Source organism: Rhinolophus sinicus, chromosome 17 (genome assembly GCF_057876585.1).
Source record: "Rhinolophus sinicus isolate RSI-liver-muscle chromosome 17, RSI-T2T, whole genome shotgun sequence".
Lineage (NCBI taxonomy): Eukaryota > Metazoa > Chordata > Mammalia > Chiroptera > Rhinolophidae > Rhinolophus > Rhinolophus sinicus.
The window spans coordinates 132,258,231-132,285,368 of NC_142517.1; the positions used below are offsets into that span (position 1 = coordinate 132,258,231).

A 27,138-nucleotide genomic window follows, 5' to 3' on the forward strand; every position below is an offset into this window, starting at 1 on the left:
TATTTACATAAAACACACAAATATTTAGCAGCATTTCTCATGAAAGCTGAAAAATAGAAACACCCACATTTTTATCAACTGATAAGTGGATAAATAAAATGTAGCATATCATATGATGAAAATTATTTAACAATTAAAAGAATGAAATATTGATATCTACTGCAACATAGATGAATCTTGATATCATTATAATAAGTGAAAGAAGTCAGTCACAAAAAAACACATAGTATGTGGTTCTATTTACATGAAATCTCCAAAACAGTCAAATGTATAGAGACAGAAACTAAATTAGTGCTTGCCTAGGCCTGGGAGGGAGAGAGGAGACAAGGAAACTGGGAGAGATTGTATGTCAGTCAGCTCAGACTGCTATACAAAATACTATAGACGGAGGTGGCTTAAACATAAGAAATTTATTTTCTCACCTTTCTGGAGCCCGGAAGTCTGAGATCAGAATGCCATTGTTATTTGGTTCTGGTGAGAGTTCACTTCCTGGCTTGTAGCTGGCCACATCCTTGCTGTGTTCTCACATGGCAGAGAGAGCAAGCTCTCTGGTGTCTCTTCTTAAAAGGGCACTAAACTCATCATGAGGGCTCCACCCTCCCGACCTCATCTAAACCTAATTACTTCCCAAAGGCTCCATCTTCCATCCAGTGTCTGAATTTCAAGAGGACACAATGCTGTGTTCTAATGGATATGTGGTTTCTTTTTGGGGTGATGAAAACGTTCTAAAATTGATTGTGGTAATGGTTGTACAACTCTGTGAATATGCTATAAAGACATGAAGTTGTGTATTTTAAATGCATGAATTTTATGTGAATTATATCTCAAAGTTCAAAAATTATGAATTTTAAGATAAAATTAGTGAAAGATTTATAATAATTCAAAAGATTACTTCAGTGCAAAATATGCCTAACATGTCTATATGTTTACACACATATGTATATGCATACATACATGTGTGTATATACATACATGTACATACAAACTCACCAACATACCTAAAATATTGGCACTAAGGATTTTAACTCATTTGGAGGATTTTTTGAAGAATCTCTATGAATAGATTTGTAAATAAGTAAACTTAATTAAATGTGGAACATGCCAGAAGAAAAATATGAACAAAATATTCTGGGAAGACAATGATGAACTAAATCTGGGGTGGTTTCAGCAACAGTGTCTCAGAAGAGGAGGAATATTTGATCTGGCTGAGGAGGAAGAAAAGGGTATATTGTTCTTTGGTAACAGTAACTAGAACCGTATGACCAGGTTATGGATAGGTGACAGTAGGCAAGATTAGAAATGTCAGTTGGAGTTAGCTCTTGTAGGAACTCGTGTGCTAAAAAAAAACCTTTATTATTCAAGGCCTTTTTTAAAAGCTCAAGTAAGGTTTCAACTTGATTTCCTAAGGGATTCACATTTAACAGAACTCCAGTGTTAGTTAAAATTATTTTTATGATAAGATTACTTAACTGTGTATCAACATAAAACTGAACATAACTTCCTTATGCTTACAGGATATAAGCTACATAAAACTGAAAGAGATACACACTTTTAATTGTTAAATTTTGGAATTCACTCTTCTCTGACAATGTCTACAGATGTTTAGAGGCCAATGAGCCACACCTCTGTAGTTCCGCTTTAGGGCAGTACTTCTCAACTTTTCTTCTCTGGTGACACATTTACCTAATAATGTTTACCTAGAACATACTCATCATAAGGGAGTATTTTCCAAGTGTTGCCCATAGATGAAGCTGCCTAAGGATAGATGAAAGCCAGGAACCTTTGCCCTAACTCTCCCTTTATCTATTATACTCATTCTTCAAATCCCAAACTGTCAGAACATTACTGCTTTAGAAAGTAGGGTTGTTAACCAAGACTGTTATAATAAGTGGCCATGTTTATTTTAGAAAGATAATTATGGCTTCAGGGTTGAGGTGGTATTAGATAAAAGAAAAATTAAAGCTAGAGAAACTGACCAGGAGAGTTGCAGTGGCCCTTGTGAGAGGGGAAAATTGGCAGAGTGCTTGGGATTGGGGAAGGGAAGACAAATCTAAGAGTCAGGAGGGATCACACTGGTTAGTGGTATAGAAACTGGGTATATCAGGAATAATTGAAAGCTGGGTCAGTGATGAATGGTGATACTAAAAAGGGTGAGGTACAAGCATGAGAATGGAAAATGGAGGCTTTAGTTTTGGGCAGTTTGAGGGCTGAGCAGAACAATTGTTAGCGATCTAAAAAAAAAAAAAATTGAAAATATTTGAGGTCAAGAGAAAGAAATTTCTATCATTAGAGATTTGGGATATAGATTTTGGAATAGCTTATAGATGGCAAGGTAGGTGGTATGAATGATGTTGACAATTGGAAGAGATGACCTCAGAACTCTAAGAAATATTTTTATTTGAGATGGTGGTAGAAGAGTCACCCACCTTCTGCTTTGAAACCTCCTCGCTAACTAGAAGCTTGTTACTACAAGTCAGCTGGAGAGCTCTAAAATTGGAAAGATCTTTATTTTTAAGTTTAAATATAGCTTCCTCCATTCATTGGTTTAATAAATTAACTTTATTAAATTTGTTAACTAGAAATAAAAGGCAAAAGTGAGAGGCAACAAGCATTTATTTGTGATTCGCCCCCCCAAAAAGAATGGCTACTCAGGGGGCCCTAATTCAGGCAGAAGCCCAAATAGTGTTTCAGTTACATTAGGAGACAAAGGCAAGGGGTATTTATGAGAACGGGAAGGGGAACAATTACATCAACAGAAGGAAAGCATTTCTATTGGTGCAGATAAGCTAACATAGTGACTCTAATTCTAAACAAAGTTTTTAATTTTTAGTCTGGAAGCCATCAGTCTGGCCATAATATCGCCCTTCTTGTTATCCTTGTAAACAGTTCTTTGGGAAACAAGGTTGCTTTAGACTCAGTCCAAAGGTTATTTTGCCATCTTAACGTCCTGAAAGTTTGAGGTATAAAGTGTGCAAAGCAGTTCTTCTGGCATAGCAGCTCCGGCTCCATTTTGAAGTGCTTCCATTTATTTGTGTGTGTGTGTGTGTGTGTGTGTGTGTGTGTGTAGTTTTACAAATTAAAAATAAATCTAAAATATTGTCTACATGTGAGCATTTCAAAAACCTGAAAATACATATAATGCCCCTACATTTATAAATGTGTAAATATTTTATTTTCCAGGCTAACTATCCAGAGTACTTTGCACTGTGACTCATAGGTAATTTCTAGTCCCTTCCTTATTTTTTTCCCATATGTTTCCATTTGGCAATAAGCACATAAATGAGAGTAAAGAGAACATGATGTCCCAATGTCACTTTCAACCGTACCATATGCTGCAACACTGAACTTCTTCCCTCTGTCCCCAAGTACCTTCTGTCCTTGCAAGACTCCATTTCTTTGCCTGTGTTCTCTCAGTCTGGTGTCATTTTTTCTTTTAAGATGAAGAGCTACTCATCTTTTGAACCCTAAAGAGAGTCACTTTCTTCAAAGAGCATTTTTCCCAACTCCTCCATCAGACTGGTTATATAGTCTCACAGAAATATAGTTATACTTTCACAGAGAACATCATTTATATTAGACTTCATCTCTTTTTTTAAAGAATTTTAAATTAAAATATAACTAACATACAATATTAGTTTCAGGTATATGCAACAGTTATTAAACTTTATCTCTTTATATGTCTTTCTCCCCTTCCAAATTATTAGTCTCCAATTCTTAGCTCATTTATTAATTAATTCAGGACATACTTTATTAAACACCTATGTGCTGAGCACTATGACATCGCTTGATTATACAGTCAGACAAAACACATATGGTCCCTGCCTCCGTGGAGCTTGGAGATTGCAGTGTAATAGTTGAGAGAGCTACTAAGAAAATATATACACAGAATATATAATATATAAATTGTCTTAAGTACAATGACAAAAAGGATCAGGAAATAACAAGGAATAACAAGGGGGTGGCGATCATTTAAACTGGGAAATCAGGGTACTCCATTACAGGGCTCTAAAAAGTGAAGGATGAGAAAGTGATGACAGGGAAAGAACACACTTCCAGCCAGAGTAGATGCTTAATGTCTCTTGAATAAATAATAGTACAATATCCCCTATGTTATATTCTTCCACTTTCTTTGGACCATTTTACTAGAATTTCTGATCAGGCTTGGCTTTCTTTTGTAAACCATCTCAAGTACTTCTTGGTAGATAAAATTTACATTAAAAAAAATGCATAACTTAATTTATATACTGACTATGCATTTTTAGTTTGTAGTAAAAACAAAACAAAACCAAAAACAAAAAACAAAAAACAAAACAGAACAAATCCTGAAGTCTGTGTTTTAGCAACCTCTATAAAGTTTTGTATCTCCCATTCTGAGTATAGATGTTCAGTTGCCTTTTGGTATTGTATTACAGAACTGTTTTCCCCTGTATTATCTTTCATATAACAATGAGTTGTAGCTCATTATTCTAGCTTTTTCAGCACTCTAAATCTTGATGGACATCCAACATGTTAGCTATAACTCTCAGCTTTACGTCATCCCAAAATTTGATAAGCGTGCCATCTGTATTTTTATCTACGTTGTTAATCAAAATATTGAACAAAAAGGATGAAGCGTCCCCCACTCCTCAGCATTCAGCCAGAGGGAGACATCTCTCAGGATGGCACTGATCCATTAATCAATGTTGTTTGGGTACCTACACAAATTCAGCTAGCTCTCTATAATTCTTTACGAGGGTATGAAGAGACAGTATTTTTCAGATTATTTCTACCTATAGCATCCTCTTCTTTCTTCTCTAACAGTCCAGTAAATCCATGAAAAAGAAATTATATCACTTTATCTGGAATTGATCTCAGCAAGTCCATTTTAACACCCACTGCCCACCTCTTTATTAAAATATTTGCAAGCTCTTTAATAGTATGCTCATGGATTTTTTTGAGGGGTCAGAATTGGGACTTGCCATAGCTTCATGATAACCTCCTGTAGTTCTGTCCCCTCTGGCTAGGCCTAGTCCTCCCGAGCAAAAGTAATGTCTCAATGACTTGAAAGCCAGGCCCAGCTGCACAGTACCCAAGGAGAATGAGCCCTTTCACCACAGATGATTCCTTTCAGGTAGTGATGCTGTTCAAAAGGCAGGCAGTGTGGGGATATGACTGCAAAATGCATTTCCTACACTAATTTGCCCTGAGTCTTTATTTTCCTGTGTTTATTGCCCACACTCTGTATGTTGGTCTACATATAACAATGGTTACAATTCATATTCTTTAATTCCTATTTTATGACTTTCTCCTTATAATGACTTGGGCCTCCTCTACGCTTGATTCTAGTCTTGTTCTCAGTTTTCTATTTTTTCCTGTCCATTTGTCCTCCCTCTCCTTCAAGTTTGGCTTTTAAAGCCCTATAATTTATGTCTTCTGCAAAACACATTTTTGGTTGTTGTTGTCTCTCCTATTAGAACTTAATTGTTTGCTAAACATCCATTATATTTCATAAACTGAAAATGTTAATCGTATTCTTTATTACTATCTGTACTGCAACTGCTTTACTTTCTATATCCCCCTTCTTTCTCAAAGGCTTCTTCTAGAAAAACAATATTATCTATGTCCCCCCAAATCCCTTATCCTCATATCTGAGACTAGTAAGTCCCAGGAGCCACTTTCCAGATTTCTCGTCAGTTATACTCCTCCCCACTTACATCACCAATGTCAGTAGCAATCAATTCATTTGATAAGTTTTGGCAGGTTTTTCTTGGGTAGTGGAGCCATGCTTGGGGGAGGTGAGGGTAAAAAATACTAGCTTTTTTAGTATTCACTATATATTAGGCACTCTGCCGGGGCTTTGCTTATGTTATAACATTTATTTAATAAGAACACAATGTCAAGGATTACCCCATTTTGATATGATATCACAGTGGAAAAAATTAAAATATTTAAAATTTTCAAATTCTGGGTGTGACACAAAGGGTTTGGAAGATGCCATGAATCTTAAATATACTCTTTTTCTCATTGCTCTTCCACTGAATGTCCACTGCAGGGCTTTAAGCAGGAGAAAAATAACAACAGTTATCTGGAAGGTCGTAGTTTTCTGTCTCTCTATGTTTTATGTCTCAAGTTGAACAAAAGTACTTTTTCATGTATGTCCTTGGGTGATTTTCTCTGTGGAGTGACCAATCAAACTGATGTATTATTAGGCTATTTTTAATTTCAAAGAATGAGGACAAACTGAAGTAACCTCAGATATGGGGACCCATTTCTGGGTACATGGAGAACTAAGGAAGCAGAGAGAACCCCCTTTGTCTCCGGAGGAAATGCACCATGAGTTTGATTCTGCCCTCTATTTACTGCCCCCCACAGTATGATTCTGTTGTTCTCCTGACTCTGTCTTGGTTTCCTGAGTCTTGTTTGACAGCATAAACTTCCACTTTCTCCCCTGTCTCTACAGCTTTCTCTGTGTCTGACATTTAAAATTCCTAATTGAGTTGCTGCGTGCTCTCATCCTTAGTCTATGCACATCCTTCTTTTATTTTTAATTCAGTTTCATAATTTCCCCTTTCACTCTGTATCCCAAATCCTATTAACTTTGCTCATATTTAATTTATAACGTTCAAATCTTCTCTGCATCTGTTTATGTTAAAGTATATATATATATATATATATATATATACACACACAGAGACACACAAAGGGTGACAAAAATATGTATACACATTTTAAGAAAAGAAAAAAACTGTATTAAAATTATAATACAATGAACAACACTAGCATTCATTTGATTAACGCCGTCTTTTGAGCGAATGTCATATACTACACATTGTTACGGTAATTCAATTCAAGTTCAGAAAGTAACACATAGATAATGTCTCTTAAAAATGTGTACATTTTTTGACACCCCTAAAATATATATATATATATATATATATATATATATATATATATGTACGTATATATATACACATATATACATATGTATGTGTATATATATATTTATATATATTCATATTCCTGAAGTATAAATATGATTATTTTGCTTGTGGTTTAGTTTAAATTTATGATATATATGTATTTTGTTTTTTAACTTTTATTGGAATGTAACTGAAAAATAAAGTTCTATATATATTTAAGGTATTCAACTTTATGTTTTGGTATACATTATAAAATGATCATCACAATCAAGTTAGTTAACATATCTATCACCTCACGTAGCTATCATGCTGTGTGTGTGTGTGTGTGTGTGTGCGTGTGTGATAGTTTATTTATTCATCAATTGTTAGACATTTAAGTTGTTTCCATATCTTGGCTGTTGTAAATAATGCTGCAGTGGGAGTGTAGGTATGTCTTTGAGATACTAATTTTATTTCCATTGGTTATATACCCTGTGGTGGAATTGCTAGATCATAAGGTAATTGTATTTTTAACGTTTTTCCTGATAATTAATGATAGCTAACATTTATTGAGTGTTTACATTGTTATTCCTTTCTCTAAGTGCTCTCTCCCTCTAGTAACTAATTTTATTCTGCTAGTGACAGTGTCAGTTAGATACTATTTTTATTCCCATGTTATAGATAAGAAACAGAGAGGTTAAGGAACTTGCACGAATTTTCCCAACTAGGAATGTCAATTTATTTTCTTGTCCTCGTAATCTGGTTCCAGAGTGTGTCCCTTAGTCAATATATTAACTGCCTCTGTACTATATGCAGATTAGTTTATTCTTTTGGAGACACTGCATAGTATTCCATTTTTTACACATATTAAGCATTTTATATTTCTTTTCCAATAGTGATAAACTCTCCAGGCTTCATTTTAGCCTTGGCCAAGCAACTAAGGCTGTTGTAAATAGTCCCATAATGGCATCTTGTGATGCAATACTATCCCTAGGCAGCTAGTAAGACAATATAATTTATTCAAACAAGCAAACATTAAAAACAAAGACACTAACCAAAACAGTAGAAATATACAAATATATTAATAATTGGTAGTCTTTAAATGGTGAGCATGTTTTCGTCTTCCAACACTTTTCTATTTTTACATTTTATGTATCTTTACATATTGAATAGTACTGTTGACAAGCCCTCAGATTTTGAGTATCATATGTGGAATTAAAGCCAGAGCCAAATTTTCAGCTCTGTGGTCGGCATATTGTGTCCCTGAAAAGAATAATCTAGATATGGATGATTTCACCTGATCATTTCCAACAGCTGCAAAATAAAAAAGTCACATCCTAAAATAGCTTACTTGGCACTACCTCAATTTTCTTGAATGATAAGATTTGAAGATTTTATCTCATCTTTTTATCTGAATCATCTTTTGGGAAATGGGAAGGAAGAGTAGTACTTTTAACTCCAGATGGAATAACTCATCATTTCCCTGAACCAAAGCTGTATTTCAAATATACACAGCTATGGCCTCAAGTTCCTAAGCCAATGACAATTGTAAACAGGTCCTTATAAAGCTAAAAAAGTTGTGTAGAGTGTAAAGTAAAACAAAGGAAGTTCTTCAGTGCTTCCTGAATTATATCTCCACTTTGTGAAATTATTACCACATGTCGAGCATTGTGAAGTTACCGAGTTTCTAGTCACTTCTACTCTTGCAGTGCAATACAATGGAGAGATATGGAAGTCCCTCTAAGTGATTTCAAAGAGCTTGGACTTTAAAATAGGAGCAAGATAGAGAACACAGAAGGAGGAACCTGATTGTTTAGGAATGTGGGGTAAGGGAATATAATGAGTAACATATTTTTTTAAAGCTCTTTTGACCTCATTCCAATCTCCAGTGGCCTTCAAGCTCCCTTTGTTCAATAATTTAAATATGCTTGCTTTAATTGGCATGGGACTATTAATTGCCATATAACATATTGATTGCTCTATGTGTTTGATCAACAACACAAATAGACAAAAACTCACAGGATCATTCTACCCATCCCTGCATGCTACACACATTTTGGCTTTGAGGAGAAAGTGTTGTTTTTGAGAAGACTCGTGGTTTTGGATCTCCTCTATGGGATTTCTCAATCTGGGACTGTCTTCCTACTTCCCATTCTCATCTCATACACTGAAGATGAGGTTACACATTTTTTCTGAGAATAATAGCAGCAATGGCTAACATGTTGTTCTAGACCCTCTAGTCTAAGTGGGTATAATAATTACCTCCGTTTTGCAGACAAAAATATCGAGGCCTGAAGATGTTCAATGACATGCACAAATTAAAAGTACTAGCAATAAGTGTCCTGATTGACTTTGATCTTAGGTATTTCTCCTTGCTAAATATATGCTATTATCCACCATAGCACCATGCCTCTCTAATGGAAATAGCTTACTTACTGAGTGTTTCCTCTGTGATCAGCACTGTTGAGTACTCTCATCTGATCCTCATAAAAATCTTATGCAGTAGGTACTGCTGTTATCACCATCTTATAAATCAGAGTTCACAAACGTTTTCTGTAAAGGTCCAGATAGTAAGTGTTTTCAACTTGGTGGGTCATACTGTCTCTATCACAACTAGTCACTTGTGCTCTTACGGTGCAAAAGTCGCCATAGATAATGCTTAAACAAATGGATGTGTTCTATGAAACTGTATTTCCAAAAACAGGCAGAGTCTGGATTTGACCTTCAGGTCACACTTTGCCAATCTTTGTTATAGATGATAAAATTGAAGCTTAGAGGATTTAGGCAACTCTTGTTAAAGTGAGATATTGGCCGAGGTCAGCTGAATATCAAAGGCCAGGTTCTCATCCATATAGAACATTGCCTTATCAGAGTCTTCATTTCTCTCTTTAGTAGGTTGAATTATGCCCCTCCCACCAAAAAAAAAAAAAAAGAGAGACATGTTTAAGTCCTAACACCCAGTACCTGTGACTGTGAGCTTATTTGCAAATAGGATCTTTGTAGATACAATGAAGTTAGTAACTTAAGATGAGATCATCCTGGATTTAGGAGGAGTTCTAAATCCAATGACACGTGTCTTTAGAAGAGAAAGGAGCGAGAGATTTGAGATACAGAGACATGAGTGAAGATAAGACAGAAATTGGAGGTATGCTGCCACAACCCAAGGAATGCTAGGAATCACCAGGAACTGGTAGAGCAATGAAGGATTCTCTTTTATAGACTTTGGAGGGCTCATGACACTATCAACACCTCAATGTCAGACTTCTGGCCTCCAGAATTATGAAAGAATAAATGTTTGTTGTTTGAAATCATCAAGTTAGTGGTGAATTGTTACAAAGGTCCTAGGAAACTAATAAACTCTCTTTTTTTTTGTTCTCTTTTTAGAGGTATATTTCTAGTTGCTCTTGAGACTTTTTCCTGGTTTAAAAGGTCCTGTCTCTTTATGAATTCAAATTATCCATATCCAATCTTCCTTGACACTATTAGTGTAATTAGAGCATTGCCAATGACCAATTTTCTTAGAGGAAAGTAAGTATCTTACCCTCCTCCTGCAACTTCTTTTGTTCCTTTAGCAAGGATATCTTAAATAGCCTTAAACAAAGTCATGAAATATCTGTTTGACAATAGAAGGTAAGAGGAGCCGAAATGTTAGTCTCCGGATTAGCTGACGCACAGTCCATTAGGAGACAAATTTATTGGTAAGTGAAACAAATTCACCATTACCACCATGCAGTATAAATCAGGCTGAGAGTCATATTTAATTTTACACCTTGGCGATATTTCAAAGGTTTTTACAGTAACTTGCAAGGAGTTAATGTGCTGTGAATTCATTCTAGTCCATTGATTTCTGCATTAGCTCAGTGAGAGATGCAGTTCTTTGGCAAAAGCAAACTTTTGGAGGTAAATTTTCTTCGTCATGTAATCCATAATTTAGAATTTATAATAACAGCTTGTTTCATTGTTCATGAATACAAATAGTTGTCTGGATGATCCAACATTCCAGCAAATAAAAAGAAAAAAAGGAATTTCGTCTCTGAAGGGTGTTCCATGCAACTGTATCCCTTTACGAGCTTTGCTCTGTACTACAGAGTTTGGAGGAGCTTGGCTCTGAATGCAGGATGCCTTATTCTAGGTAGCCATGCTGTTCTAGGTATTTTTGATGTCTCTTGTTGCCACTGTTAGGAATTATGTTTAAATGCTGTTATTAGTAATATGCAGGGTACTGATGGCAGTAGAACTCAAGCCACCTAATGAAGCCTAAGCTTTAGGAACTCACTCTTGCATGGGCCTCTCCCAAGTGGAAGTTTCTAGCTAAGATTCCTCATAGATCCTTTCATGTGGTGAGTACAGTGAGCTGACTGGTGGGTCTCTGTATCTTCCACCTTTTCCTGCAATAGAAGGAGAACACCATCTGTTTTTCTGTCCGAATTATGAGTTACATTTTTGCATCGCTTTAATTGGGAGATAAAATCCTTATGTTAGAGCTTTAGACTATCACTCTAAGGGATGGTAGAGAACTGCAAAGGGATATTTCATCTGAAGAGGACTTAGGACCCAGGTGTTCCCAGAGCCTCTACACTTTCAAGAGAAGCCAGAAATCTTTACTTTCATATAAAATCCCCCAATATTGAACTCTTGGCCTCAAAATAAATATATAAGTCAACAAGTGAAAAAATAAACAGGTAGACCATAAATAAATCCAATATGCTGTTCCAATATAAATGTCTGGATTCAGGTCAGAGCTTCCTGTAGGTCCTCTGAGATGAAACAAGGTGGACAGACACTTCTTTTCTAAGCTCATGTATTTCTGATTCCCATGGGATACTTAGAAGCGTCTATCTACTCATACACTGGCCATTGGTGATTGTTAGACTTAGTTACACTAACCCTGTGTCAACAATTGGGGAATGAAGTTGCTATTTAAAGAGCTGCTTCAGTAGTCATTTCGAAGATGGTCATTTCCATTTAGACAGTGTATTAACCATCTGTGTATGTCAGAGCTAGTTAATTATTACTAGTAGTCTATCATGTACCATTATGTTGTTCTTTAATAATATATATGTAAATGCAATATATAAAAATGCATATATGTAAAATTATGTGTATACAGTGGGAGCCAAAAAATGCATATGTTTTAAAAAAGGAAAACTGTATTAAAATTGTACTAGTCAATATACATCGATAAGAAAAGATGAATACAAGTCACGTTTGACTTCTTCAATTACAAAAGGTGCTCAGAGTGGTTACCATCAGTGTCCAGACACTTCCGATTATGGCAAACTACTGCTTGAGCAACGTTGACCAAAATGTCCACTTGTATACATTTTTTTGGCACCCCTGGTATACATTATATATGTATGTATATTTACACAATACATGTATATTTATGCATACATGCAAAATACCACATTTAGTGGTCTTTAAGCCTAAGGCCTAGTCATTTGTCATTTCACTTCTAAATTTTTTAATTATCTCTTAAGAAGGTGCCTTGTTCTCATGCTGTCTTTTCCTTCACTCCAATAGCACACCTGAATTAATATCAGAATTCTTAATTAACTTCCTAAGACCTCCAGCAGGACATCCCATGTGGCACCACCTGACCTAGCCAATATTATACTTCTTTCAACCTCAGATTCTTATAAAAGATTTCTCTGTTGACTTGTGAACATTTTGGGTTCATTCCCATCTTCTTAATATAATTTGTGGTATCTCTCCTGCCTAGATTGCCATCTACATGTCCATTCTTTTTTCAAAGTTCTGCCATACTTCAGAAGGTTTTAGTTTTTAAATTTTTATTAAATGTGTTGGTTAGTAAAATTATATAGGTTTCAAGTGTACAATTCTGCAATACATCATCTGTATATCACATTGTGTGTTCACCACCCAGAGTCAGTTCTCCTTCCATCCCCATGTAATTGATCCCCTCTTCCCTCTTCTGTCACTCTCCCTCCCCTCTTACCCTCTGGTAACCACTAAACTGTCGTCTGTGTCTATGAGAGCTTTTTATTTAAGGTAGACTATGATATATTAGAGTTGTGATTTGGGGACATTAATATGGCAGCTGATCAACATGGAATGAATGATAACAGATTGAATACCTGGAGTCCAGTTAAGGGGACATTAAAATAATCCAGGTGACACATAATGAGTGTCTGGCTTTGGCTGGTAGCAGCAGACTTAGACAACAGAGATGGACTCAAACAAAAATTGATTTACTGATCTAATACAGAATCTCTCATTTTGTCAAAGTTATCCTAGCCTTTACTTTACATAGAAATGATCTGGAATGAGAAATGGAACCCAAATCTGGAAATTATTACCCTATAATTTGTCTGCTATAGCATCTTTACATAATTATAATTTCTGTCAATCACTAATGCCAAAAACAGTATCAGGAAAAACAAAACAAAACATTTTTATCTTGCTATGTAGCTTTTAGTAGTGGTAAAATATCAGTATGTCATTTATATTGTATATTAAAACTTCCACAAACTTCTACTTATTATAATTTTGTCCCTATAATATTAAAGGGAGATACAACAGACAAATATTGCCACATTTTTATTTTTACATGAGGAAACTGAATTATTGAGATTTAATATTTTATTCCAGATCACATAAGGTTACACCTTGATTTATAATCCATACACCAGCCTTTTTATAAATAATAAATTATAAATTATCCTGAAATATATATCCATGGCTCAACTTTTGCAAAGTCACATTGTCATTTGATGGCGCTGCCATTCATTCTGTGCTTACTGCTGCTGCAGCTTAATCTTATTTTCTCAGGGCATTATATATAGATTCACAAAATACTCTATTTATTCCATGGGGCTTTGCATTTCATCTTCTGAAGATATGCTTTGCTATGCCAAGGTTGATCCATCAGGATGAGATAGGTTGCGTTATAGTACCAAATATAACAGACAACTTCAAAATCTCAGTGGTTGAATGCAAGCCATTAAGATCATTCAGTATCCAGGGCTACTTTTTATCAAAATTGGTTTGGTTGGGAGCTCTATTTAACTTCAAGACCCTGGCTGAAGGAGCAGCTGGTGTCTGGAATATTTTCAGTTCCTGTGGCACAGGGAAAAAAAGAGTGTGGCAGATTACACTAGGGCTCCTAAAGCTTTCACCTAGAAGTGACACGCTCACTTCTGATCACATTTCATTGGCTAAAGCAAATTATAAGATGGCTCCTAACTTCAAGAGGCAGAGAAGGGAAATCTTACTTACTATGTGTCCTGAAGCAAATTCTAAACTATTTGGGGACTAGCCCTGAGAAATACAAGACATGCGCTCAGATAAGTCTTCAGAACTTTTAAAGGAAATGTAGAGAATGTATGGTATAATTTGATATTTTCTCAGGGCAAGGAGATGTCATGAGAGAACTTCATATAGGCTCTAATAGCCACAGTTCTAAGAATTACTCGGTAATATTGGCTTGTCAACAATCTGTGTATCTTTGTAGTGTTTCAAATATCAAGCATGTTATGTGGTTAAAACATTCAGTCACTTTAATTTTAACAGCACTCATCTGCAGTAATGATAGAACCCGTTTTAGTACATACAATACTAATTGAGCAGTTCATATTTTTCTGTGTCTAGTGTTCCATTTGTCCCTAATATTCTCAATATCTTCTAAGAGAAAAACATCTCTTTTGTGTGCCTAGAGAAACCTGATATAAGGTTGTTAATGCTGAAACTCCGTCTGTATGAAAACTGGAGATACCATCTTGATTAAATTACCTGGACAATTCAATTTAAAAGATCAGTTCTTTATATGATTTGGTTGACTGATTAAATTTACACTGATACATTTAGTTACAGCAAGTGAACCAGGTCAAGCAATTAGTCAAAAACCTGTGTCTACCACAGCTTATGCCAATAAACATTTTCACATGAATTACTTAGAAAATTGAAGCCAGAATCCATTTATATTACCTCAAATTGTCATATAATTTGTATATATTATCTGTATCATGTAAGTTACGTATGATTTGTACCACTTTTTTTTTTCTCATTTATAAGACTGATCTCTTCCAAAATATGAATATCTTTAAGTGTATGGTTGATTTTCTTCTTTGTCACTCCAGCACTAAAGAGAACATTCTGGGGCCATAAAATTTTTTTTTTTTTTTCTACTTGATAGTGAGCTGGTTATCTCTTGTCAAGTCAGGATTCAAGTTCCCTTTCTATTTCTGACCAGTCTATAAAATTAAGTTTTTGGCCTAGATGACTTTGAATTTACATATAAAATAAAGTACGTCAGTAACTTTACATGTTTGATTAAGAGAACTGATTTACACTTAGATTATTTTTCTCCCTGGGAAGTGTAATAAAATTTAATAAATAATTATGTTGTGGGATATTTGAGTTTTAAGGAATCCAGGAAAACTTTTTTTGTCAATGTGATTTTTAAAATTTTGTGTACCTTCTAAATCAGCTATATTTTAGGTATCTGATTAGGTTGTGGGCTCAAATTATATACTTTATTATTTGCAATACTATAATATTACTATCATTTTATACTGTTTAACATTGGAGAGTCTATACTGATGGGTTTTTATATATGCAATAAAGATATTTTTCTACTAGTAAAGAGTATTTTCAAAACTTTCTTTTAATAACTCAAAATTTTAAGAAGAAGGGATCATGATAATTTAGGTGCTTTCCAACTCCCCTCTCTCAGGCCCCACAGAGACCTAAACAAAGTTGGAAACATCTTTGAAAGAATGTGAATGCTATTCATGAGCAGTATTCCCAGGCCAAAATATAAACACACCAAAGCAAGCTGGTAACCTCATTGAGTTTGATCTACATTTCCACTCAGTAGTGGATTGAGATTTTTGAATAAATGTCTAATACTGTCAGTCTTCTCTTGAGAACAATGGCAAAGTATGGATCCAATTTCTCAAATTGTCTTTCTTGCCACAATGCCAAAAAATCTGCCCCCATTTATTTTCCATCTCTCCTAAACAAATTTAGACTTTATACTACTCTGATTTATGTCATAAGATACTTTTTAATATCATGCATTACTAGATAAATAGTAGTGCTAAAATGTATAAATTAAAACAGTAAATCTTTAAACATTGAGAAATTAAAACATGATATCATTTTAACTCCCAAGATTCTCCCAGATCTTCACTTTGAAGTAGGGAAGATATGATTAGCATTTTCTTTATTGTTTCCCTGTCTGATTTTTGGTACTGTGTTTTCATTATTTTAGCAAAGTGTCAGTAAATAGAACATGCACTATCTAGTAGAATGTTTGCCATTACTTTACACAGTAGGAAAATAAAAGTAAATTAATCTAGGTTGTTTCCTCAGGCTTAATATCATCAACATTTTCTTCCTTTGTATCCTCCAAAAAGAGATTTTATAGGGGTAAATATCTGTTAGTACTTGAATGATGGAAGGAAAAAAATGCATAGCAGGTAATATCCTGGGAAGTGGTTTTATCAATAAGATTGCCTTATTCATAGAGCTGTGTTTTTATCTACGTCCATTACACCAACCTAAAGCAATATTTGAGAGTTAGAAATATAGATTGAAAAGTCATTTCATATCCCCGGGCTTCAGCCCAAAAGGATATAAGTCATCATATAAATTCCTCTACTTATAACATAGAGATACTATTAATGGATCATATTCAGTTCATCTTTATTCATAATAACAAATACGTTTGAGAACCTACTGTGCGTAATGTATATGGTTTACAAAATCATGATGTTTGGTGTATGCGCTATTGCTAATTCTGTAATGACTATTTAATACCTCACTTTTTATGCATACAGATAACTAAAATAGAACATGAAAACATCCCCAGGCTAAGTAATATGATGGTCCAAAGAATGCATTCTGCATATAAATTGTAGTATAAAATATTTTTGGTAGAAAAACTGCTTCCTTCATAGCAATTGGATTTAGATTTATGAATGTTGCCAGAAAAGCTATTCTGTGACATATTTTATGTAGATGCGCTTTTAAAACATTAGTGAAGTTTCCATAGTCAGGAATTGGAATTCTCATATGGCATGTTAACCTTGTGGGTAGTCACATTTGATCATATTCACTTGCCAAAAATTGCAAGTATTAAGCATGTGGGTAAAACTAATTCCTTTCAATTATGAGGTAGGCATAAGAATATGCAATTATTAATGATTCTCACTATGGGCTTTTCTTTGAGGTATACTCTGGCATGAATATAACTTTCCTGAAAAATAGATGTCACTGTTGCTTAGTCCTGTTGAATTTCAAAACTATTTTATACTCATTGAGTTTATGATCTTGACTTTAATAGAGATTCTGTGGGATTATGTCTTATCAAGGGGGAGAGGAAAAGCAAAAAACAGTGTACTAGAAGCTGTCTAATTAAAATAATTCAGTATTTAAGTATAGATGAAAATAATTTAAATTCTCATTGAATTAATAGGGTATCATCTAATACAAAATCTGCTTTAACATACGATCTACATAGTCACTCAAATATTTAAAAGTTACTTATATGAAGTCACCTAGAATTTCATATTTGAAGTATACATACCATGAGAGTCCATTCCACTTAATTACCAGTCCTGCTCTTCTCATTCAGTAGCAAATGGAAACATTTTGTGACTCAGTTTCTCTGTAAAATTGTCTGTGACCTCTATTTAATCATATACTTAGCTTTATTATGTACTTAATATCAAAATGGTGATCAAAGCTCCTTAGAAAGAACTGTAGAATTCCAAGTATATTAAACAATAGATAATTAGTCTTTTATTATTATTATTATTATTAGTTTCAGGTGTACAAAGCAATGTAATAGTTAAGACATTTACACCCCTCACAAAGTGATAAGCCCCACCCCCAATCTATTACCTCTCTGACATCAGATATAGCTATTACTATAACCTTGACTATATTCCCTATGCTTATGCTGTACTCCACATCTCGTGACCATATGTATATTTAATTATATGAGTAGTTGACATTCAATATCATTCAACTTCAGCTTCCGGTGTACAGCACAGTGGTCAGGCATCTACACAGTTCATGAAGTGATCTCCCCAACAAGTTCAGCACACATTTGTTACCCCACATAATCTTTACAACATTATTAACTATATTCCCCATATTGCACTTCATATCCCCATGACTATACTCTGAACACCAATCTGCACTTTCCAATCCTCCTACCTTCTCCCCTGTCCACACTCCTCTCCCATCTAGAAACTGTACGTTTTTTTCCCCTATGTCTCTGAGTCTATTTATGTTTTGTTTGTTCATTTATTCTGTTTTTAGATTCCACATATAAGTGAAATCATATGGTATTTGTCTTTCCCAGTCTGACTTATGCACTAACATAATATTCTCTAGGCCCATCCATGTTGTTGCAAATGGTAAGATTTCATTCTTTTTTATGGTCGAGTAATACTCCATTGTATAAATGTACCACAGTTTCTTTATCTAATCGTCTATCAGTGGGCATTTTGGTTGTTTCCATAAGTTGGCTATTGTAAATAGCACTGTAGTAAACATAGGGTGCATGTATTTTTTTGAATTAGTGTTTTGGATTTCTTTTGATAAATATCCAGGAGTAGAATCGCTGGTTGATAAGGTAGTTCCATTTTCAATTTTTTGAGGTACCTCCGTACATTTTTCCATAGTGGTTGTACTAAAATGCAATCCCACCAACAATGCACAAGCGTTCCCTTTTCTCCACATCCTCGCCAGCATTTGTTTGTTGATTTATTGGTGATGGCCATTCTGACAAGAGTGAGGTGGTATCTCATTGTGGTTTTTATTTGCATTTCTCTAATTATTAGTGATGTTGAGCATTTTTTCACATGTCTGTTGACTATTTGTATGTCCTCTTTGGAGAAATGTCTATTCAGGTCCTCTGCCCATTTTTTAATGGGGTTGTTTGGTGTTTGTTTGTTTGTTTGTTTTTTTGTGGGTTTTTTTTTTTTTTTGGTGTTGAGTTGTATGAGCTTTTTATAAATTTTGGATATTAACCCCTTATCAGATGTATCATTGGCAAATATCTTCTCCCATTCAATAGGATGCCTTTTTGTTTTATTAAGGTTTATTTTACTGTGAAAAAACTTTTTACTTTGATGTAATCTCACATATTTATTTTTTTATTTTTCTTCCCATGCCCGAGGGGATATATCAGTAAAAATATTAGTAAGGGTAATAATGTCTGTGAATTTACTTCCTATGTTTTCTTCTAGGAGTTTTATTGTTTCAGGCCTTACATTTAAGTCTTTAATCAATTTTTAATTTATTCTTGCATATGGCATAACAAGGTGGTGCAGTTTCATTTTTTCCATGTATCTATCCAGTTTTCCTAGACTGTCTTTACCCCAATGTAAATTCTTCCTTACATTGTCATAAATTAAATGACCATATAGGCCTGGATTTATTTCTGGGCTCTCTGTTCCATTGATCTATGTGCCTGTTTTAAACCAATACCATGTTCTTTTGATTACTGTAGCTTTGTAGTATGATTTGATGTCAGATAGTATGATACCTCCCACTTTTGTTCTTATTTCTCAAGATTGCTTTGGCTATTCAGGGACTTTTGTGGTTCCATATAAATTTTAGGATTATTTGTTATAGTTCTGTGAAAAATGTCATTGGTAATTTGATAGAGATTGCATTGAATCTATATATAGCTTTAGGTAGTATGGACATTTTAACTATATTAATTATTTCTACCCATGAGCATGGTATGTTTCCACTTACTTGTATCTTCTTTAATTTATTTCTTTAATGTCATAATTTTCTGAGTCTTTTATTTCCTTGGTTAAGAGAATTAGTCTTTTAACAACCTCAAATGGAGCTTTTTTTTTTTTTCTTCTTTTTTTTTAAATTTTAAATCTCAGCAAGATCTTTCCTAGTGATTCTTAGATGTCTGGTGTACTCTCTCTTGTCAATGAGTATTAGTTGGAGAATGTAAAATAATTCTAATTCTAATATTGATCTAAGAGAATTATAACTATAAAATTATATTTAATATACAATAAATATAGGTGTGTATACAAACAGAGAGCGAGAGAGAGGGAGAGAGAGAGAGAGAGAGAGAGAGAGAGAGAGAGAGAGAGAGAGAGAATGCAATCAGGGAAATAAGGTCCTGAAAAAGTTTGGAAAGCTATCAAGTGGTAAAAATATGCCTTATATAGAAAAGTGGATGACTTTCTCATTGTAATATGAAGAAAGAATCAAAAATATGGGAACATATTCCCTTATTATTCATCCCCCTGCCCCCAGGAAAGAAGAAATTAGGTCTTAAAAGTTTGAAGACAGGTGGAGAAGATTTGAAAAAGTTGTAATGTGGAATGGGAGTGAGAAGAAAATGCAGAAGTATCACTAGGCAGTATGAGAACTTGGTTGAAGATAGAGACTACACAATGTGGTCACCAGTGGGTAATAGCATTTTCTTCATCTCTGCTTTGTAGTCTAGTGTTAAGCACAGAAAACAGTTGACCGATCTAGCTCTGAAATTTTACCAGACTGGCATGGCAGAAGAACAATGGGGCCAAGTGGTCAATTACATTGGCAAGAGAGTAGTTGAAGGGATGAACCAGGAAAGCCAAACTGGTTAGAGAAAGAGTAGAGTTTTTGCATGAGGAAAGGCATAAATATTATTGGAGAAGATGGAGTAGTCTCCGTGGACAGATTTTGGGATAGAGAAGAGGGAAGAGCAAGAGGAAAATAAGTTAGGCATGTGGTTCTCAGCCTTGACTGAACATTAGAATCCTTTGGAGATCTTTGAAAACTACTGATGCCTAGATCCCATCTTCAGGGATTCTGGTCAGATTGGTCTGTAGTATATTTGGGACGATGGAAATTATTTTACAGCCAAGTTCAAAATCCTTGTTTAGAGCCCCCATGTAAAAAAATCATATAGGTTTTGCAAATAAATAAAGTTGGCACTTTATTTTCAAGGTAATGGAGAATCAGCAAAGGTTTTAAAAGAAGTATCATAAGTTATTATATATACAGTGTTTCCCCGAAAATAAGACCTAGCTGAACATTCAGCTCAAATGTGTCTTTTAGAGCAAAAATTAACATAAGATCGGTATTGTATTATATTATATTATATTGTATTATATTATATATATATTATATTATATTATATTATATTATATTATATTATATTATATTATATTATATTATATTATAAAGACCTGGTCTGATATTATAGTAAAATAAGACCAATGGTTAATTATTAGATAGTTAAATAATTATTAGAGAAAGATTGTAGCAAGAACTGGACTGAGGACAAAAGCAAGACCAAATAAATCTAGAGCATCTACATCTGTATTTCAACACATGTCTCTTGATTCCAATCCAATATCTCATTATACAACCTTTCACTGTTCCTCTACGTTCTTCTTTCAGTAATATCCTGCTCTTCCTAATTCATGGTGCACTCTCTGCCCTCCTCCCACCTCCAAGTCACACTTCCTGAAAGTGGGAATCAAGGTCTTTCTTAGAGGAAAGGCTTGCAGATCACAGACACCAAGAAAGATTGATTCTATTATACTTCCTGTTCCCAGGTGGGAATGATAAGAATGGTAGAACACAAGGCCCAGTGAGAGGAGATGGTACCATCATTAGCCATGAACGGCTTCATTTCTTATCAGAAAGCAGAACTAACTGCATATTCCCTGCTCTTTCCACCACAGAACTGCCTGTGAAGTAAACAGATGGCAGAAACTTGGAATGCTGATATAATCATATGTATCTATCTCTGAAAGCTTCTGTTTGTTTATTTACATAGAAAACTATTGAAGCTACTGCAGCAATGTTGTTGAGCAAGCTGAGCTGTAATCATGAATTAGAAAGTAAATTTGATCAGTACGTTTTACTCAGACTTTCCTCCCTTCTCTTGAATCTTTTTCTTTCAGGTTTTATTCAAGAAGAATGTGTCATCCCCTGCCCATTTGATTGCAAGTTAAGCGATTGGTCTAGTTGGGGGTCTTGCAGTTCTTCGTGTGGGATTGGAGTGAGAATTCGATCCAAATGGCTAAAAGAGAAACCTTACAATGGAGGTCGCCCATGCCCTAAACTGGATCTCAAGAATCAGGTAAAGTACATGAAGCAGCAAATAAATGCTAAAACAGTATCCCGTTTATTATTTTCTATTAAAATTGAAGTCATTATATTGTTACAAGCAGCTCATAAAAGGTTATCACAAATTCAGAAGAGGGGTTCAGAGGGCTAATTAATATAATACACTTAGTAATAGAAGCCTTGGACACTCCTAGGTAATGTTCAGATCAACTTGGTATTATTAGCAATAATAATGCTTACAAAATTTGAATCAAATTTATTTTAATGATTTTGACATGTAATTTGATTAATCATGATATTATAAAAATGATGTGTGTGTATATACTTGCCGGTGTTCCCACAGCTCTTCATATATCTTCTGAGTTATTTCTCTGCCTGTTTCCACAAAAGTCAAAGCTGTTTTCATAAACAGAACTCTGAAGGATACTCTTTCACATTCTCATAGATATCTACTGGGTTTCCCCGAAAATAAGACCTAGCTGGACCATCAGCTGTAATGCGTCTTTTGAAGCAAAAATCAATATAAGACTCGGTATTATATTACATTAGACCCAGTATTTATTATATTATATCATGTCATATCATATATTATAATTATATTATTATATTATATAAGAGCCGGTCTTATATTAAAATAAAACCAGGTCTTATATTAATTTTTACTCCAAAAGACGCCTTAGAGCGGATGGTACGACTAGATCTCAATTTCAGGGAACCACGGTAATAAAAGCTATCCTAAGCAATCAAAATTGATCTGAATATTTCAGTTGGCTTTACCCATATGACAGAGTCTAAGATTTGGTTAAGAATAATAGTAAAGAACTAAAATTTCTTTCATGATTGCATGCTGGTTATTAGATTAGGACTGATATACACATATAAAATATTATAATCCAGTTGACTTAGTGGAGAACAAGATGTTAGAAGTGCTTTGTACTTAGAGAGGTGAAGTATGGTTATATAGAGCCTTTACAAGGCTATATAGAGCCTTTATACTCAGAAACTATTTTAACAGAATAGTTTCACAGGCTTCTATTACTAATTCTAGTTTATGAATTTCTGTCCCTTTAATCTCATTTTGATTAGACTTTCTATACAGGTTGTTGAATGGAAAGGAAAGCTATGCATTTTTTCTTAATTAGTTTGAATAACATGTCTAGTACTACTTGGATTTAAATATAATTTGTCAAGTCAAAACCAATATCTCTACCTATTTTTCTCCTAACTTTTGACAAAAGGCACATAACTCATTGAAAATGAAAACTTATCACTCTAACACAAAATATTTAAGTTCTAAGCCAGGGCAGGATGTTGTGCTAGTTTTGTATTTTACAATTATGTGGTACAATAATGACCATAGTTTCTTCCCTCATAGCAGATGTAAACATTTTGAGAAAACAAGGCAGAGGATCATAAAATCAACATAACGTTTGCAAATAAGCTCCACAAGTACAGTGGTTTGGTGAAGGGAAGAATGATGAAGGTTAATGAAGGGATATGATTAATGAAAACAGGAGGCAGATAAAGCATAGCAAAGATGGTCTGAGATAATAAGCCCTACTTCAGTACAAAGAAAGGAATAATACAGGTTTATGGGCAGAAGGAGGCTTTCAAGTGAATATTCTGTTTGAAGACTATTTGGCCATCCCCAGAGGATTTTCTAACCATTTATAATGGAAAATAACTACTAAGCATTTATGGTTATATATAACATATGATAATTCTCAAATCTTCCTCAAAAGCATCAATGAAAACCTAAGTCTTTATAACACTGGTGTTAAACACTGATTTTAATATGTTAGTTTTATGAACTAGGAAATTATCAAAGGAATAAAAGGACTTTATTTGATCAAAGACTTTAAGACTATATTCTCACTATGCAACTACAAATATATGGAAATGTGTCTATCAAATTTAAAAGTACGAATAAGATGAATGTACTTGTAAGCCTGTTGTGACTTAAAGGAAACTTATTCTAAACATTTAATTGACATATAACACCTAAAACCTTATGAAGTAGTGCAAGCTAAAAATTAACGCCAGGTTCAACCTGCTTTTAATCTAGATAAATAATCTAGATAAATTCCATAAATGTAAATTAAGTGAGGGTGGGCCTGTCTGCAGGGCATGGTTCTAATTTTTGAGTTCCAGAAAGGAATTGCAGCATTCCAAAGACATTTGTTAGCTGTGATGCTCAGAAATGAATCCTGAGACTTAAATAAATTGAGTTTAGTACGCCTTATGTTTTAATATAAAGAGCTTTCTGCTATCTAGCGTGTATGTGGCTTAATTAAACTTGAATTATAAAACTTGACCTCAATCCATACTTCATATTTTAGCATAAGTTAGTTGATCTCAGCAAATAAGTAATAGCTTTCCCTGTCACTTGTAAGTCTGTGAATGGCAGGGAAGGTACTACTGGGAGAAATCCTAAATTTAAAAGAAATCCTCCTCAGAGCAATTCCGATTTTAAAACAAATACTTACATACCTGTAAGTGTATTTGTGGAAAGCTATCTGTGGTGATTTCATTATGTATTTGCTCTTATATATAGTAGAATCCCCTGCGTGTGTTTGTGTGTGTGTTATAGAATTTTTTTATTTGATCCATATTTTCTTAATTCATTTGAAAATAAATGAGTTATCATGAATTTTCATTATTTAGGAAATATCCCCAAGCTTCTATTATTGATGGCGATTCTTCTTTCGGAGAAACTGCTATTTGTTTCTCTAAGCTGGAAATATGGTCTAGTTAGAGGTATAGCCACTTGAGGCTCTTTTCTAAAGTTCAATTTTATTCCTGGCTTTAGGATATTTGTCTTCTTTCCAGTTGGTTCAGGTTTGGATTTATTTTTCTATTTTTGGTACCAGATTAATACTCTATTATCCATTCATCCATAAGTAAGAGCTCTAAAAATTGTAACCAAATTATTGCAGTAAAAGAGGCACATATCTGTAGTACCTGTGCATGAGAAAAATTCAGTATGTCAGATTGAGCCGAACATCTTGTTCATAAGAAATATTGAACTTTCTCATGTGTATGTCTATTATGCATATGCCTATATAAATGTTAGTATACCTACATATGCTTGTTCATTCTCCTTCTTAATTTCCCTTCAGAACACGAGGCCTTTTTGAGGGCAAGGGCTGTCTTTCTACTTTTGTAATTCATTCCAGCCCCTAGTACACTATCTTGTGGATTGTCAAATTATGTTCATTGGATGCTTTATTTGAAAAAGAAGCCTTCCCTCTGGATGAGTGGGTGGCTAGTGATATAGAAAGACAAAATATATTAAAACTCTGGTCTCTTTTTTTTCCTATTTTTTAAATTTATTGGGGGTGACATTAGATAGTAAAATTATATAGGTTTCAACTATACAATTCTATAATACATCATCTACATATTACATTGTGTGTTTGCCACCCAATGTCAATTCTCCTTCCTTTACCATATATTTGACTTCCTTTACCCTCTTCTACCCTCCCTCCCTCCCTCCTCCCACCTCCTGTACATTCTGGTAATGACTAAACTGTTGTCTGTGTCTGAGTTTTTGTTTCTTTGTTTGTCTTGTTCGCTTGTTGCTTTCAGTTTTATATCCTATATATGAGTGAAATCATATGATTCTTAACTTTTTCTAACTTATTTTGCTTAGCATGATAATCTCAAGATCTATCCATGTTGTAGCAAATGGCAGTATCTACCCAAATAATCTGAAAACATTTATCTGTAAAGGTATATGTACCCCTATATTCATTGCAGCATTATTCATGGTGGCCAAGACATGGAAGAAACCAAAGTGTCTTTAGATAGATGAATGGGTAAAGAAGGTGTGGTACATACACACAAAAGAATATTACTCAGCCATAAGAAAAGATGAACTCTAGTCTCTTATACAGTGATTTTTTTCAGTTCAAATTCTCAAAAACAAGGGCTCTTTTAGAGGAAAAAAATAAGAATCTCCAAATTATTATTGCCTAGTCTTTCAAGACTTGCTTGAAAAATCCTGGGTGTTTGTATATCCACTGAAATCTAACTCAGTGATATAAATGGAAAGGTTAATGCATATAAGCTCATAGACTGTTCTGAATCTGTTAGTAAAATCAGTATTTATAATATCTCATAAAAAGCCTTCCTTTTAAACCAAAACCTATCAACATGGGGTAGCTCTTTTTCTAGAGGTGCCAAAATGACATCAATACTTGAATAGCTTTCTGCTAAGTATATTTGTGATGCTAAATAGTTTGAGCATGCAGCTTACCCAAAGCTCTTACTTAAGTGGAAAACTTCTAAATAGTTTAATGGATTATCAGATCAGTTGGTTGATGCCCTTGTTGCAGCTGTGCATAATAAAATACATAATATATTTTAATATTTTACAGTCTGTAATGTGTTGGGTGGATTTAAGTGCAATTGTACTATATATTTGTGTTATGTTTTGTTTTGTTTTCTTTTGGAATTCTGCTTAGTAGAAGATTAAATATAGGGACACTGACATTAAACCTCCATTAGACTTACATTTCCTTTATGAGTTCTTCACTCAAATGAAGGCAAGAGAGTTCCAGGAAATTATATTTTGTTTATAAGTTGCAAATCTTGCATTCACAGTTTATTTGAATAAAAATCTTACACTGAGATTCATTACCTATACTTTCTTAAATGCATGCTATCTATTTAAATATATTTTTGAAAGTGTTTTGACTGTGTTTGGAACTGAATGAAAGGATAGAAATTACATATTTGTGTTCTCTAGGAACATTTGCTATTTTAAAGTTTTGTCTTTTCTTCAAAGAGAAGTGGCCTAAATTTGGATATGATGAGTACAATGCATTTTATTTTCATAGCAGACTAATAATGTTTTAAAGAGTATTTTTCCCCAAAAAACATATACATATATATTTTAGCATAAACATTTCTTCCTTAGAAGAAGGCTTTTGGATGAGAAAAGGTTTCCATAGAGAGATAGTGTATGCTCGTTTCAGTGCTGCTTCGTTAATTATTAGCAGCATGTTAGGATATGGAAATAGGGTAACTGACATTCTGTCTTAATGTGTGTTTATGCAGAAACATATGGTGACACTTAGATTTAATTTGATTTAACCAATTTGGGCCTCTTCTCTTCGACCAGCCTGACTCCCCCTCATTCTAACCTAGTGCAAATCATTCCTGGCACAGTCCTGCTCACTTTGGA

At 34.2% G+C, this 27,138-nt stretch overlaps 1 protein-coding gene across 3 annotated transcripts in view; it reads left to right on the plus strand.

Annotated features, from left to right (window-relative positions):
* The window catches only part of THSD7B (thrombospondin type 1 domain containing 7B), an 800,685-nt gene that overhangs the window by 569,392 nt on the left and 204,155 nt on the right, over positions 1-27,138 (plus strand). For all 3 annotated transcript variants that reach the window (XM_074335740.2, XM_019752567.3, XM_088793974.1), the window contains exon 15: positions 21,785-21,963. In XM_074335740.2, coding sequence (XP_074191841.2) covers positions 21,785-21,963 — 179 coding nt within the window. The remainder of the gene's footprint in view (positions 1-21,784; positions 21,964-27,138) is intronic.